We start from the raw sequence: 15,758 nt of genomic DNA, 5'->3' as shown, positions 1-15,758 counted from the left end.
GCGGAGAGCTGCAGCCGCAACTTCCGTGTTTGTTGTGAGAGAGCAAGTCGCTCGGCCACTTGCCGACGGCTTGGGGCGACGTGCCCCGCACTCGAGCGCTCGGGTGCGGGGCAAGTGGCCGGAGCGTTCCTCCCGGTTGACTGAGGCACAGACACGGGAGTCTGAGCTTTCTGCTCAAACGCAGGAGGTTCTCCACTCTGGCGCTGACCGCGGTCCGGCAGCACAGAGCCGGAACACGGAGGCGCTGAGCTCCGAGCTCCTTTTCATCGCTTCCGCGGTCTGTCCCCGCGATAAAGCGCCACTGACCGCGGCTGAACAGAACGCTGACCGCCTCTGGAAAGCGGAGCTGCCGGAGACGAGTGCTCCAGACTCCGGTGTCCCGGACGCGCATCCACGCCACGGCGATCGCTATGCTGCAAACAGAAAACTCCAACGCGATGCAAAGTCACGAGCCCCGGTCTCCCCCTGCCTCAAGTCGCTCTTTCACAACAAACACTAAAGTTGAGCAGCAAAGAAAAGAAAATGAAAAAAAAAAACAACCAGTGCACAGCTGACCACACTGACAGCAGAGGATTCAGCCGGCACATTAACATATTGTGGGCGTGTAGTAAATCACTGACCAATCAGCAGACAGCAGCTCAAACTCAGAGCCGTTCCATGGTCCTCGGCACCCCAACGGAAGGGTAGCGGAAAAGTGGTCGCCTTTGGAGCGGTCTGGAGCGGTTTAGACTGCATTCCTGTCGTGACACGCGAACCGGAGCGGTTTAGACCGGTCTAGGCAGGTACTTTTTGTGCGGTGGAGACGGGGCTATATATAGACTGCATTCCTGTCGTGACACGCGAACCGGAGTGGTTTAGACCGGTCTAGGCAGGTACTTTTTGTGCGGTGGAGATGGGGCTAAAGTGTGCTCTGCGCTGTGCTGCGCTCTCACGCACACATAGAACAATTGATGGGAGACAAACTCCTCTATGACGCGAGGAAATACTGATCGGAGAATAAAACGATTTGTTCACTTTTTCGAGCGACACAGTTTTTTCTTTTTGATTTATGTTTACGGAGGGGGACTTACGCACGGATTGTTCGGCATCTGTGCCATAGCACAGCAGTGAGGCGGCTTCACCAAAAATAATTCCCCTTACCTGCAACTTTTTCAACAGGGGCCTCATGGGGTATTGTGGTATCATCAACAATTTACGTGTTTTGCCATCGTCTCGCGCTAGATGGAAACTGTTCTTGATTTGCACCATGCTGTGCTTTTGTGGATATTTCATATATTACAAGTTTGGCGACCGTTTAACTGCGTTCCCGGTGAGGCGCGCAAGCCAGGGAGTCACTTCTGACAATCACATCTCCAGGGGCTTGCTGCACGAGAAAAACGATGTGGACTACGCAGGGGAAGAGTTGGAAGAAGTTGATAGTGACGATGGACACGGGGAAGACCTTCCCGATGAGCAGTTGCGACGAAGGTTTCCGCAGGCGATCATCATCGGGGTGAAGAAAGGAGGGACCGGCGCGCTGCGGGATTTTCTGCGCTTGCATCCGGACGTCGTTGCAGCGGGAGGAGAGCCGCACTTCTTCGACCGCAACTACGAGAAGGGACTGGACTGGTACAGGTAAACCCCGACCTCCGCTTATAATCAAACTTTATACCTGGACAGCCAGCGTGCACCAAAGCAGCTCAGTCTGGCAAAGACGAGTTCAATTAAATTGTACTCACATCCAACTGCTGGAGGTTTGAAATCATGTGCTGTTAGTGCACTCACTGAACAACGTTCAGGGCATTTTCAAGACTTTGTGTGACAACTCAAAACGCCACATGCCATTTATAGGTCACAAAATAAAATATGTGGAAATATGGAATATTACATAAGTGCGCTCACAATTAGAAAATCTGTAAATTGAAGAAAATTCTCACTGCGTTTGACAAAAGCTTTAGCCACAGGAAAATAAAAAAATATTATGCTGCTGTGATTGACGTCCGAGACAGAGAGAGAGAGAGAGAGAGAGAGAGAGAGAGAGAGAGAGCGAGAGCGTCATGTTCTTTTGATTTGATCTGACGCCCTTTCTGATCCTGAGCAGTCTGGGTGGTTTGCTCAGGGACCCTCGGCAATGGGCTTTGAACCAACAAACTTCTGGTTACAAACTGCCTAGTTTTGAAAACATCAGGGGTCAGGAAGTGACCATATGTGGTTGTACGGCTCACAAAGGGCTCGCAGCTAAAATGTAACTTGTTAAAATAAAATAAATTCAATTAATAAATAAACATGATTGCATTTAAATGGCAAACAGAAAGCATTATTGTGGATTATTTGGGGGAAATGAACTGTGCCAAGTTGTAATCTTCTTCTGAATATTAATACATTTCAGCTTTCGTCTTCATCTCAAACCTAATATTGCTCATTTGCCATCACTTTACCTGGATCACTCCCAGTTGACATAAACTGTAATCTGCTGTCATAATCAATAGTTCACTAAGCTGTTGGAGTCACAAGAGGATTAAAAGTGGCATTTCAGTTATTGTTTTGTTTGTTTTGATTGATCAAAGTTAGAAGAAAAACCTATCACTGCAGTAAAATAGGCTTTATTGAGCCTTATGAGATTTGTCAGTGACTTATATGTGTAAATGTTATGTTATGTAATACTTTGAAGTCACCTTGTGATTTACACACACATTTGCTGCTGAAAGTTTTGTTAAATTCTGCATCTACTTGGTGAGAAAAGCACTAAAACGGTATTTAAGCAGATCACGTGCAACGTCTTGTACTACAAGCTATGTCGCAGATTCAATCAAAACTCAAATTGGTCTCTTTGACAAAGAGAGACAACACCTTCATTTTGCCTTCACCAATCATAAAATGGTTATTGAGTCGTGGGGTTGTGCAACTGGAACATCTTGACACTGTTTGCAACTTGAAGATCTTCATTCCTGAGGGAAGATATTCCAGTGGTTCAAGTTCAACCATAATTAAACAATCAAAATGTGTTTTAATTGGTTGTTTCAGTCATTCGATAGTGGTTTTGAAACTTGACTCAGGAATGAAGATCTTCAAGATGCATATATGTAAAGATGTTTCTTTATGGTGCTGACCTATACAAGTGTCAAAGTCTAAGGCTATGCACATTCCTTTACTCGTTGTATGACGGTAATTGCAAATTCCATCATTGTGCATTGAAGACTATGAATGAAAGCCAGCAATTATCTGCTCACTGATGCAATCACTCAACTTTCACAGCTCATAGTGGAAAAACAGAAAACTCCAGGTGAATAATACCGATGGAATATCAATATCTTTTGTAGCCAAGTTGTTTGTCCTTGAGTGCCTTACATCAGAGTGACTACATTGTTCACCAGAGAGATGCTGCTGCTTTCGGTGTCCATTTGACTGAACTCGGGGATTAACACGCAATGTCAAAGGATTTAGACAGTGTTTCAAAGCTGTTTCTATGAAGCCACAATAGGGGAAGCGAAGTACCGGTATTGTTCAAAGGACTTCTCGCTTAAGCTCCTTTAAGAATTTCCGGTCAGGTTTAGGACGTTTTTCGATGATCAGTCTGTGAAGAGGATCTTTTATCTGTCCCTACAGATTGAACATTAGGATCAAAGTGACACTATGCTTGGAGACGTTTTGAAATTATTACACTTAATAGTCTTCGTAGTATTCCAATATTCCCCTCGTAGTGCGTTAGTGGAAAATGCAATGGAAGAAGATATGCTTAAAAAAGAAAATGTTCCATCACTGAAAAGCTTCAACACCTTAACGTTTCTTCCTCCATAGCAGGTGGAGCTAAACATCCAGCCACTGAATCTGACACACTACACATAAGAGTACCACGGCAACGACTCAAACTTAATATATAGGAGAGTCCTGGAGCATACAGCTCTTGGATTAATCATTGTGAGAGTAATATTTTATTGTGCAAAGGTGTCTACTTTGCAAAGGTGACTGGCTTCTCCATATGTTTCACTTCATTACCCTTGCACTAATATCGAGCTGTCGCTCGGGAGTAAGGCACGGTGTGCTGGGTGGGCTTATCAGCTCCCATGGTGGCATTGAGTTATGCCCACAACATTTATCTGCTGTGACTGGTGTGTCCATCCTGCTGGAGGTCCACTGTGTTCATCCCCCTGGAGGCCCCCATAGAGGAGAAAGCCCTTCGCACAGCAGGACACCGACAACAATATAACATGTTTTCACCCACAGACAGCAAAAAAAAAAAAAAAAAGAGAGAGAGAGACCCAGACAGACAATTGTGCACGCTTACTCACACAGAGCACAGTGGGCAATTCCTTAAATCCGTGGGAACTGCTTCCTGCTCGGCCCCTCCTTTCTTTAAATACGACATAATTTTAACTTCCCCCTAAATGTCTCTTCTGGCAAATTAAATACTCATCTACTGAAAGCACACTTAACTCAAGTCTTGAGGGTTCTATACAGTAAATGTGACTTAATCGCTGTAATCATGTTTTTCTTCTTAAAGTTCCACAATGAAGAGGTTTCTTACAACTCAGCGAGTGTCAGAGGAGACAGCCTACAGTAATCCTGCTCAGAGCCCCGGGGGAGCTTATTGCAGCGCAGTGCCACATAGAGGGCAGTAAATTTAGAGTGAGCCTTTTCTTACTGTTGCACCGCAGAGCTCAATGAAAGGGGGTGTTGGAGAACCCCCGAGGACTGCATTAACCACAACAATAAAGGAGCAGACAATTAGTGTGAAACATGTTTTCTCTGCCTTTACTTTGTATGCAAATGTGCTCAGAAGGGTGAAAGTGCCCTTTGACGAAGCCCAGCAGGAGTTCATCAGAAAGAGCGTTCATTGGAACCTTCCCAAGAAAAGACTCAAACACTAGAAGTAAGCATTTTTTTAAAGCCTAAAAGTTGACTTTTGAAGATCATTCTTTGCAAAAGTTGAATTTTTTTTTCAGCCCCTGAAGAGTAGCTTCATCTGAGTCTACTGGTGGATTTTTGCTTACTCAACACTTTTAGTTGCATGGAATCGAGGGAATTGGTGCAAGTGAGAGCGATTTCCCAATGAATGTAATGTGCTTAAACTAATGTGTCAGCATGCTGACAAGAAAAGAGAAGTGCATTGATAATGAGATGCTTCAAATGAGCAATTCACACACGTGAGGTGACGTTTCCAACATAGATTTTTTCTCTAACAGCCTTGACAATTTAAAAAACATTATGTCCTTCAAAAAGCTTTTCAATCTTGTCCTCTTATCATTTTTTTTGTGTGTGTGCAAGCATCTATTAAATGAATCAATCAGACTGTCAATACAGGTAATCGGAACCCCGCCCCTCCTTATTCTGGCTACTGGAGATTAATTTGCCACAGCAACCCCCTGGGCTTTTCCTTGAGGCAATTTGTCAAACCGCAGCACTTATGATGATGCTGATGATGATGACTTTCACATGCCTGATAAGACGGACTGCAACAATCAGCCAACACCTTCCCTGTAGATGCCTTCCTCTTTGATTTCTTTCTGCTCTGATTATTGTAAGTGGTTACATGCCACCACCTATCATCCTGTCTTTGAGAAGGGGGGTGATTCTAACAGTACCTCAACCCCTCTCAGAGCTGCAGGGGAAGATTAGAATTCATCACTGCATTAGATAATTCTGAGGGTTTGGGGTTTTTCTTTTTCTTTCTTGGAGCTGTCCCTTGTCACCGAGGTCTGAAAAACTGAAATATAGATGCCAATTAGACTCAGTCAATGCAGAATTATGTCAGATATATATACAAAAAATTCTGGCAGGAGTTTCCTGCACTGTACTGGTTGTATACTTTGGTGAATTCCTGTCCTGAAGGCTTCATGTGACAGCTGAGCACAAAGCTTCATGCAGTAATTCCTACCTTTGAACCTCGACGCTTATGGCAATGAAGGTAAACAGGCAACGTATTTCAAACCGTATGAAGTGGCACTTGATAACTTGAACACGTAAAGTGGTCCTTTGTCGTCTCCATTCTCCACATGGTGCCTGGTTTAATCTAATGCTCTCTTTACCCCTTCCTCTCCGGCAGTGTCTCTTTCTCATAACCCTTTTCCTCTGTGCCGCCTCTAATTATCTCCTAATTACTGCAGTTCCTTTCTGAGTTGAGGTGAGAGGGAAAAAGATGGTGATGTTGAAAGTATCAACAACATTATAGATCTAATGCAGTAATTATAAGTAGAAACAGTTTCAAAGTGTAAAATCCACGATTTTCAGCTTTAACAATACATTTGAATCCTACTTGGATGTTTTAGAATATTTCTGTGTTTATAGATTTATGAAGTAAAATGGGAACATGCAGAATTAATTAAGGGGCAAAATGTCAATGCAGACTCAAAGAGTGGGCTGGTTTTTATGTTGTTGTCTGGAAGCTGAATGTGAATGCCTTTGCATGGCTGATTGATAGATGAAAATGCAATGGATCCTATTGGTTCCACATTGTTTATTAAACATTACAAATTGTTAAAACTTCCTACATGTACCCCCCTTGGGCAACTCTTTCACTCAGTCAGGGTTGTTCTCTCATGCTTTATCTGTGCTAAGATGAATAATGCATGGACTCCGCATGCAGATTGTTTTCCTCATTGAAAGTTTGATTGGTGTTAAAGGTATACAGGAGGATTTTCAGGAATTTTAGGAAAGAACCGCCCTCTCCACCGTTTGAAAAAAATGCGCATGCGCAACGCTGTTCCTGCTCCCGGGACGGAACGCCTACTAAAACGCGTGCGAGAGACATGCACGAGCCCAGTTCTCCTCGTGCATGCTCTGTTTACAAGTCACAAGTCGGCATCGCTCACATAAGCTCACTTTACAAGAAGATTTGCACCAGAGGGGGTGAAACTGTGTAAAAATGTCCGAGAATAATGCGTCGGGTCGGCCACCGGCATGATGAGAACCATGTGGAGTGAGCTGCGCGCAGGGACGAGCACGTACGACGGGCTTACGTCATATATCACCAGAATGATTGACAATTGGGAGGACCAGTTATTTTGATGATCCACCCGGAAGAAGAAAATCCTCTACTATACCTTTAAGTTTTTGTTCTCTTAAAAGCCCTGAGGAAGGCTTCCACAGTGCTAATTGAGTTATTTGAGTCTTGTCCACCAATTACCTATATTGCATTCTTGATGTTCTTTTGGGCATTTTCAACTTTGGTTCCATTTGTCAGGATAACTAAACGTGAAATACAAAGGTAGCAAAGAACAGGTGACACGAGATATGAAACAGTATAACAAGCAGTACTTCTTGTGTGTTTGTATCTGTCACTGATAAATAATGAGCGACGCCTTCTCCCAGCGCTCTCCACTGAAAAGTTTTCTTTCTGAAGCATACATTTATATAAAAAAAACTGCCAGGGCTAAAGGGAGATGTCGAAGTGTCTGGTGTGCACACCGACTGATGGTTGGAAATGATGGCAATCACTTTAATGACATGGCTCATCTGCCTCCCCATTGTTTGATTAACCCCTCACTATCAAAAACTGACAATATTTTCTTACATCGGGGTTGTGGTGGTGAGGGTGTGTCCAAGCGTGGGCGCAGCGGAGAGCTGGAGGAGCTGATCGGGGTAGGTGGGGCCCAGATGCAGCAGGAGCAGGTTATGATGAGCTGGCGGCGTCGGAAGTCCTTCCTGTGGTAGACGGAGAGGCGGACCAGGGACTGACAGCGAACACCGTTAGAATGTGATACCTGCAGACCAAACACATCTCAACCCAAATTTTAAAGTTTAAAAACACCCAGTGTGTATTATTGTCAAGTAGGATCAACCCACGCATATATACACTAAAAGGAATTATAAACAACATGATTAAAAGGATTTTGATCCAGTTATATAGGCTTTGTGTTCACACCATGTTCACCTGGCTTCCGTGTGTGTTTATCCACAGCCTATATATTCATCACTCACTGTCATCGCCATCGCCACGTAGATATTTCCCCTTCTCTCTCTCTCTCTCTTTCGCTCTCTGGAGAAAAGGCAGCCATCCATGTAGCCAAGAAGGCAGTCATCCAAAAATCTTCAAAACATGAGGAGAAAGGTGCATAATATTTAAAACCCCAATCCTGCCTCGTCGGAGCAAAACCATCATTTATATGTTTACATGCAGGGGTCTAAGAATTATCGGCTTCAGGTAGATTGATTGTCAGCAGAATTTATGTTTATTTATGTCTCAAGAGTTTGAACATTTTGTTAACAGTGTTTGTGTTTCACGTGTAGTTGTGGATGATTGCTAGAACTCCTGCCATAAATACCAGACACTGTCACTTATTTTCCACTCAAAGCTGCTCACATTGTCTGCAGTTGTTTTTTGGATGATGCTTTAATTATTCCAGCCTAACTTAGTTTGAAATATACAATGTAAACATAATTTTTTTTTTTAAATCCATCATTCTTTCAGAGCATTATTCTTTAGCTGTTAAAATACAAATATGTTATTTGAAAGATTAATGTCTGCAATGGTTCAAAGTGAATTAAACTGTCCAATATTGTAACCATAAACAATCATCATTGTTTTTTGTTTGTTTGTTTGTTTGTTTGTTTTTTTAGGAACTTGATGCCCAAATCGACAGAAAACCAAATGACGATTGAGAAATCCCCGTCTTACTTCATCAACAGCAGAGTTCCTGCTCGAATCCACGCCATGTCTAACTTAACAAAGCTGATACTTCTCGTCCGGGACCCTGTCACCCGGGTTATCTCAGACTACGCTCATGTTCTGGAGAAGAGAGTAAATGTTTCCTCCTTTGAGACCATGGCCTTCAAGAACATGTCAGCAGTGGTGAACAGTGAGTGGACTGGCATTCGAATCAGCCTCTATGCTAAACACTTGGTGAACTGGATCCAGTACTTCCCCTTGAAACGGCTGCTGGTTGTCGACGGAGACCGTCTCATTAGGGAACCTGCCGCTGAATTAAGTCGTGTTCAGGACTTTCTTGGACTCAGGAAGTTGATCACAAAGAAGAACTTTGTCTTTGACACAGAAAAAGGCTTCTACTGCACCACAAAGGCTGAAGAAGACTACAAGATCCCACATTGTCTGGGAAAAGGCAAGGGCCGAGCCCATCCAGTTGTTCGTCCAGAATTGATACAGCAGCTAAAGATATTTTACAAACCCTTTAATAGGATGTTTTACAAAATGGTTGGTCAGGACTTTGGTTGGGATTAAGGAAAACAAAAGGGTGATAACAAAACGAAAAGAGTGATGTGGTTCCATGGTGTGTGGTTTTTATTTTCTTTTACCTTGCCAGTCGGGAGAAATGGTTTTACAGTATCTGTACAGTATTGATGGTATGTAAAATACTCAGAGCTCTATTTTAGGATAATTTATTGTTATGATATGAACTCACTAAGGTGCCTAATCAGGGGTATTCATCCGTTCTGATGAAGAATTTTTTCAAAGCACAGTGTCTTTACAGGTGTTGTCATCTGGGTCACACTCCCTGTTTTCTCTAGGATGTTTTGGGGGGTTTCGGTTTAAACTTGGGTCTATCTTACTAAATGACGGGTAATATCCTCTCAACATTTGTATGATGCTCAGAGGTCTGTGGGCCCACTTAGTCAAGTCAAAGCATGCCTCAGCTGAACCAGTACAACTTGCCAACTGGATCAATACAGTAATAGCTCCTCATCGTGTCAATTAGACCTGAAAGATGGTAATGCCTTAGTCCCTCGAGGGTTTCAATACAGCATTGAACCATTAATGGTGGCAAGTTTATGGTTGACCCTTGGGCCAAATTCAGGTTAATATAAGAATATACATTCCCATTGCAATATTGCAGCTTCACTGCTGTATTACTATTTCTATGTTAATCTGGATCCAAAACGGTTCAGTCAAAGAACATCTGGGATGTTTTTTTATCCAGATCTTTTAAGCCCTGAACAAAAAATGGATCCTCAGAAAAAAAGTAGTCTCCCCAGAATGCAATGGCTCTCATCCATTAACATTCACTGCTCACTGGAAACAGGTAATGTGTCAGTTCGACCCTTTCCGACACAACACTGCAATTTCTAGCGTTAAAAACAACATTCCAATGTATAATTTCAGTGATACCTGAACAAACCTTTCCATACTCAATTCTGGATTCACGTTGAAGGTTGGGTTTTATTCAACTTTCATGAACATGAAACAGCACTTGTAACATTATTCTATTATTCCATGACAAATGAACTGCAACCATGTTGTAGAGGCACTATTTTTATGTGTACATTGCTTGGCAAACACTGAAATGAAGCGGGTTTGACTGAGACATTGATTAAATGGTTCAGTCATTTACATGAAGTAAGAAATAAAGCTGTTTTAAAGAAATAAAATATGATAGTCCTTGTAATTCTTGAATATCAGGGAAGAACTGAAAGAAAGAAGAATCTTAGTTTCCTCACTGAAATTGTTGTGTGATTGATACTCTACCACTACATCACCTGTGCATATTGTCTTGATTCCCCAGGGGAAGAAGTGTGCTGCTGTCTCTAATTCAGCATTTTGCTCATTATAGCAGTACTAGGCTAATTAACTCCTGCATTTAGCTGTCTCAGCCTACCACTGCCGCCACTTGGTGTGTATGCTGCAAAGATCCACACAAACACGAAGTGTAAACATAGAAGTGACATTATTCAAACAAAACAAGAAACCTTTTTTTTTTTGTTTGAGCTTGGTTACAACATAATCAGTGTTGAGCCATGGTTGCTTCTGATTTTACAGCATCTTGCCTCCAACAAGGAATTAGTCTGTTGTGCGAATATGTTTTGTGTTTTGTGGTCTGTGAACTCTCCTCCAGCAACTCAGGTGTCATGACGTTGGTGATATATTCCGAAGAAGCATCAGTCACTTTGTGCTTTTAACAAACAGCCTTTATGTAACTCACCGGAAAACATCATCATTTACTGGAGGCTGCTAGAAATGGTGAAGTCGGAGTCTCTGGTGGAAAGCAAGCAGTCGGATCACCAAGGAAGCAGCGCCCTTTGCAATTATAGCAATAGAGGAGGGTTGCAGTAATTGCTTGGCTCCCAACTGGGGAATTGCTGTTAGCACACATCCCTTTTGGCTGATGTAAGGGATGCTTCTGTTATTTGCAGGCAGGGAAGACAAGGAAAATAGACACCTGGCAGCACTGAGAATTAAGAGACTTCAAACAGCCCCTTGACAGCTACCTCTGGGGAAATAGTATCAGAGTCACTGAATAAGAGTTAAAGAAACTAAAACACGTCACAACAGCACGCAGTTTGTTTTGGAGGATAACAGATGTAAAGAAATGTGTTGTTCGGCTGGACGAAGAAACAAAATCAGTCATCCAGGTTACATGATCTGGATCTTAAAATGCAAATGGACTTGATTTAGTGGTTAAAGAAGTTTGATTTCTTGACTTCAAAACCTTCCAAACCAGTCCAGTTGCCTTTCAAACGAACAATTTAAAAAGAGTAATACATGTAATAAATACTAAGAAAAACATTTAAAAAAAATTGAGTAGAAAAGTAGAATATATATTGATATTTTAATATGAGGAATCAATTTAAAAACAGATTAACATGCTGTTGGAAGTATCAATATTGTTGGCATCAATCTGTACATCACAAGCTTAAGATACTTACTACGAGGGTAGAGATACATATTTGCATGTGAACTCTTGCATGACCAATCTCTTCATGAGGAAAAGCTTTCAGAACATGGTTGTTTATCAATTCAGAGGAAAGAGGAAGAGGAAAAATTGATTTCAAAGAAATCCACCAGAATAAAGTAAAAAACAAAAACAAAACAAAAAAACAGCCACTTTGCATGAAGAGAGTATGTGGTTTGAGAGCATGAATCTTGAGTACAGTCTGTCCTGCTTTCAACAGGCTCTTCAGAATTGCTCAAATTCACCCTAATAAAAGCAGAGTGGTGATGAAAGAAAAAGAAATACCAAGATGGCTCTAGACCCCAACAAAACTACATGTGTATTGTATGTCTTCCCTTCCATTAAAGCAGACCCACCTCGTCTTCGGTCATGAGCAAATTGGAGTCTATCTCAGCTGACGTCAAGCAAAAAGCTGGGTACGCTCTGGATGGGTCACTCTTCAGGTAAACATTCCCGCGAAACAGGAGCAAACCCGGGGCTACGCTGGCTCCACTTCCTTGCTGGGCCACAGAGGAACCAGGCCGGGGCCAGACACGTCATCAGGTGGGGGCGGAGTTATTGATGGAGTTATTGCTACTTACAAGGCGGAAGAGACGCAAACCGGCTTTCTGAAAACTATAATGAACACGGTGCCCTGGAGTGGTTATAATGAAAAAAATGTAAATAACGTGTGGGCACGATATAATAAGTCGTTCCCTGAAGTTAATAATGGGAGGAAATTAGGTCATTTTATCCGTGAGCTCTCGAGACCACAACAAGCTTGCGGCGCTGCGCTGTCAGCTGAGTGAGATATATAATTTAGAAACAGTTTTGTTTTCACGCTTTTCATCATAACATCATTGTAACTTACTTCACTTTCATGTCTTGTTTCGCGTTATGACCGCAGGCGGGGGCAATGCACTCGCTACATGGGTTTCGGCTACATGGGTTTTGGCTACATGGGTTAGTCACACTTTATGTTATTTAACTGTTTACTTTTGAAGAAAATACTTGAAGTACAGACTGCCTACAAGACCAGTTGTCTTTATTTTCATTTGCCACAGTTACTGCAAAGACACTTTATATTATTTAACTGTTTACTTTTCAAGATAATACTTGAAGTGCAGGATAAACCTCTTGCTGTCTGTTGATGTGCAATTAATATGGAAGGTTATGTACAAGATTATGTATAACAACAAGCACCTGTCTGTTCTACTCATTTCAACTTGCTTGTGAAAACTGCTAAAAGAATTCTGAATCTTTTGACATTTCACAACTTTTTCTTTTAACACTAACGCAAATAGTTACTTTCCTTGGTAATGAGTTACTTTTATGATAGCGTAATTCAATTACTAACTCAGTTACATTTTGGAAGTAATGAGTAACTAGAACTAATTACTTTTTTAAAGTAACGCTCCCAACACTGTTAATAAGACAATTGCCTTCCTCTCTGGCCCCTTATCTTATATAGTATTGTCCAAACGTTAATCCTAATCCGATAGCAAGGGTGAGCATTAAACTGAGACTGTAGAGTTGGAGTTGACATGTATGTGCTGACGTGGCCAATCTAAAATCTAATCCTTCTTAAATAAGATCTCCTTAGCTTTGGTGGTACCAACTTGATTGACACAACTTCGATCGCAGAGAATTCATGAAAGATGATGATGCAGGTGTTTTACTTAAACAATTAATGAACTCACTGGCTCCTTTCACACCCATACCTTTTAATTATAAATTCCAGGTGCACTCCAAGTACACTTCTGACATAACAGGTGTAAAATGTCAGATAACAAAGAAAAAGGCTATAAACACATACCAAGCTCAAACCAGTGATACAAGAAGTACAAAGTGACACGTGCTGACAGAAGCAATTAAGCAAAGGTCACAACCCACCCTGCCTATTTTTAGTCCATACATTTTTTGGGGAGGTCAGTGCTGCCAAGTTTTTCTGAAAACGTGGGTAGGTAGGGAGTGGCAAGAGGAGGGAGTACGTCAATGCAAGGTGCACGCCACGCCTGGCCGTGAGCAGTTGTGTGCATCATAGGTTGCACAAGTGTCTCCATGCCATATTATCGTATGGAGGCCGTACTTACATGTACTGCTCATGTACGGTGTCCTTACTCACTCGCATGCTGTAAGTGTGTGCAAATGCGATGAACATGAGATTTTTCCAGATAGAGGATTCCCAGATAGAAGACTTATTATAATCAGTGAATTATTTGTAACATTTCAGTGGCCGAGGATAGATAATGATGTATTTATTACACACACAGACACATAGTTGAAAATCGCGGAGGGGGAGGTGGGAAAAAAAAGCAGTCATTCCATTTCCAAATAAATACGAGCAATCCAGAGCAACTTGTGCTGTTTTCATCTTCATGACGCATCTTTTGATGCATCTTTTTGACTGATACATATATACATTTGTAGGAATGACTATTAATGAAAAGCTCGGCTGGAAGCTGCATATAACAGCAGATAAAATATTGGTATGTGTAAAATCCGATTCCAGAATTAGATCAAAATAAAGTCAATTAAATTAAAAAAAACAACTCTTATTAAATAACACCCTCATTCTTCCATATCTGAGTTATGGTGTGGAACTATGGAGAAATAATACGCTGATAATGATTATAAAAGTGAACTGATGAAGGATGAAAGGCCCACTCATCCTCGGATGAGATTTCAGATTTTTCTGGGAAAAAATAAATCAACTACAATATCGTTTAACATATTATTTCTAATTGATATTTAACTTCAAATATCTAATATATGCCTATATATATTTACAATAGTATCATATTGTTTGTTTCTCACGAAGAATGGTCTTCTTTGCCCACAGGACACCCAACCTGCACCCCAAAATTGAGCATACACATTCCACCTCGCTAATGACTGTAACAGTCATATTTAAATCATGCCTTTACACCTTTACATAGATACTTTGAAATCCAACCGGTACAGGGACGAATCCGTAGCCCGAATGCAGCAAAAGTTTCTCAAAATTACTACTGTGTGTCTGCGTGCCCCAAATCCGTACGGAGGCAGTACTCACTTTCCTACGGATCCCATCATTTTGGTCACGTTTTTTTGCAGGTAGACAGTGCGCACTTGCAACTATGGCGGGGTGTGGCCATCGCTTTAGGGGGAAAAAATTCAGGTGGGACAACGAATGTACTTACATTGAAGATGGGAAAATGAAGATTTGTAATTTCCTTCATGCTCATTAGGCTGATTTTGCCCACAATCTGCAAAATGTGTCAGATGAGATTATCGGGCTCAAACTGAGTTTTGACACCTTGTACTCTATCCTCCTCAAGAGATTGTCAACAGATTGTCAGGTAGCAAAGAGGGAGGCCGTAAACACAGATCAGGCTCACACACAAATCAATCAAAGATGAAGGAACCATAGTCTTCAAGGAAACTAAACAGATTGCTAAACCGGTGACACAAGATGAACAAAAGTACCAAGTTTGGGCGTGACGGATGCTGACAAGCAATAAAGTTGATACATGGCAACGAGACAATTAAAATGTCAAGCTGCAAGACATTTTAGGAATGGGAGAGAAACATGACCTGCATGAGACAGGAACAAGAATCTTTAAAGCAGAATTATTGAAAGCAAGACAACAAATCATACAACCAGGGCTGTGAGAGTGGTGAGGAACCAGCAGCATGTGCGCTCCACTGTTACAGTAGGTGGGTATGCTTCACTCTCAACTCAAACTTAATGTATTAGGAATGTTACCACAACCTGACAGATCTGCTTTTATGCAGCTAATTTTCACATGTTCGCATAGCTCAGTTTTAGCTCAGCAAGGGTTGATAGAGACCTAAGGACAGTCCGCAGACCTCTTCTTATTTTTCTATCACAAAGACGTATTCACATCCTAACCCTTCTTATTCCTTTTGACAATATACTTCACTTTCTCTCACAGTGTCAGATTGACTCTACCTGGGCCTGTCACTATTTTTAACCATATGTTTACTGTCCCTTTTGGTTCCAATTTTGCTTATACTGATTCCCTCTGTATTTTAAGAATCAGGGTAAACAAAGCTTTGCCATTTCCTTTGAACCTTTAGCTTGTTAGGCTGATTCTGTACTCAGCAACATCTGTGTCAGATGAGATTGTTAGGCTCAAACAACATTTTGAAGCCTTTTCTTTATTGTAAATTACC

General features: G+C 41.7%; 1 protein-coding gene across 1 annotated transcript; it reads left to right on the top strand.

Annotated features, from left to right (window-relative positions):
- The first annotated feature begins 1,079 nt into the window (after positions 1-1,079).
- On the top strand, positions 1,080-10,218 carry LOC308141372 (heparan sulfate glucosamine 3-O-sulfotransferase 6-like). The gene is made up of 2 exons (XM_080511500.1): positions 1,080-1,614; positions 8,536-10,218. The coding sequence occupies exons 1-2, from the start codon at positions 1,166-1,168 to the stop codon at positions 9,152-9,154; spliced, it is 1,068 nt and encodes a 355-aa protein (XP_080367626.1). The 5' UTR covers positions 1,080-1,165; the 3' UTR covers positions 9,155-10,218.
- Positions 10,219-15,758: the final 5,540 nt, after the last annotated feature.

The sequence above is a fragment of the Blennius ocellaris genome (assembly GCF_963422515.1).
Source record: "Blennius ocellaris genome assembly, chromosome: 16".
NCBI classification, from domain to species: Eukaryota; Metazoa; Chordata; class Actinopteri; order Blenniiformes; family Blenniidae; genus Blennius; species Blennius ocellaris.
This window is presented reverse-complemented; position numbering and strand designations above follow the sequence as displayed.

Bases quoted from the DNA above. Each gene is read 5' to 3' on its own strand.
- LOC308141372 (XM_080511500.1), top strand. From the start codon at position 1,166: ATGGGGTATTGTGGTATCATCAACAATTTACGTGTTTTGCCATCGTCT. The intron at 1,615-8,535 runs GTAAACCCCGAC...TTGTTTTTTTAG, and splicing joins AAGGGACTGGACTGGTACAG to GAACTTGATGCCCAAATCGA.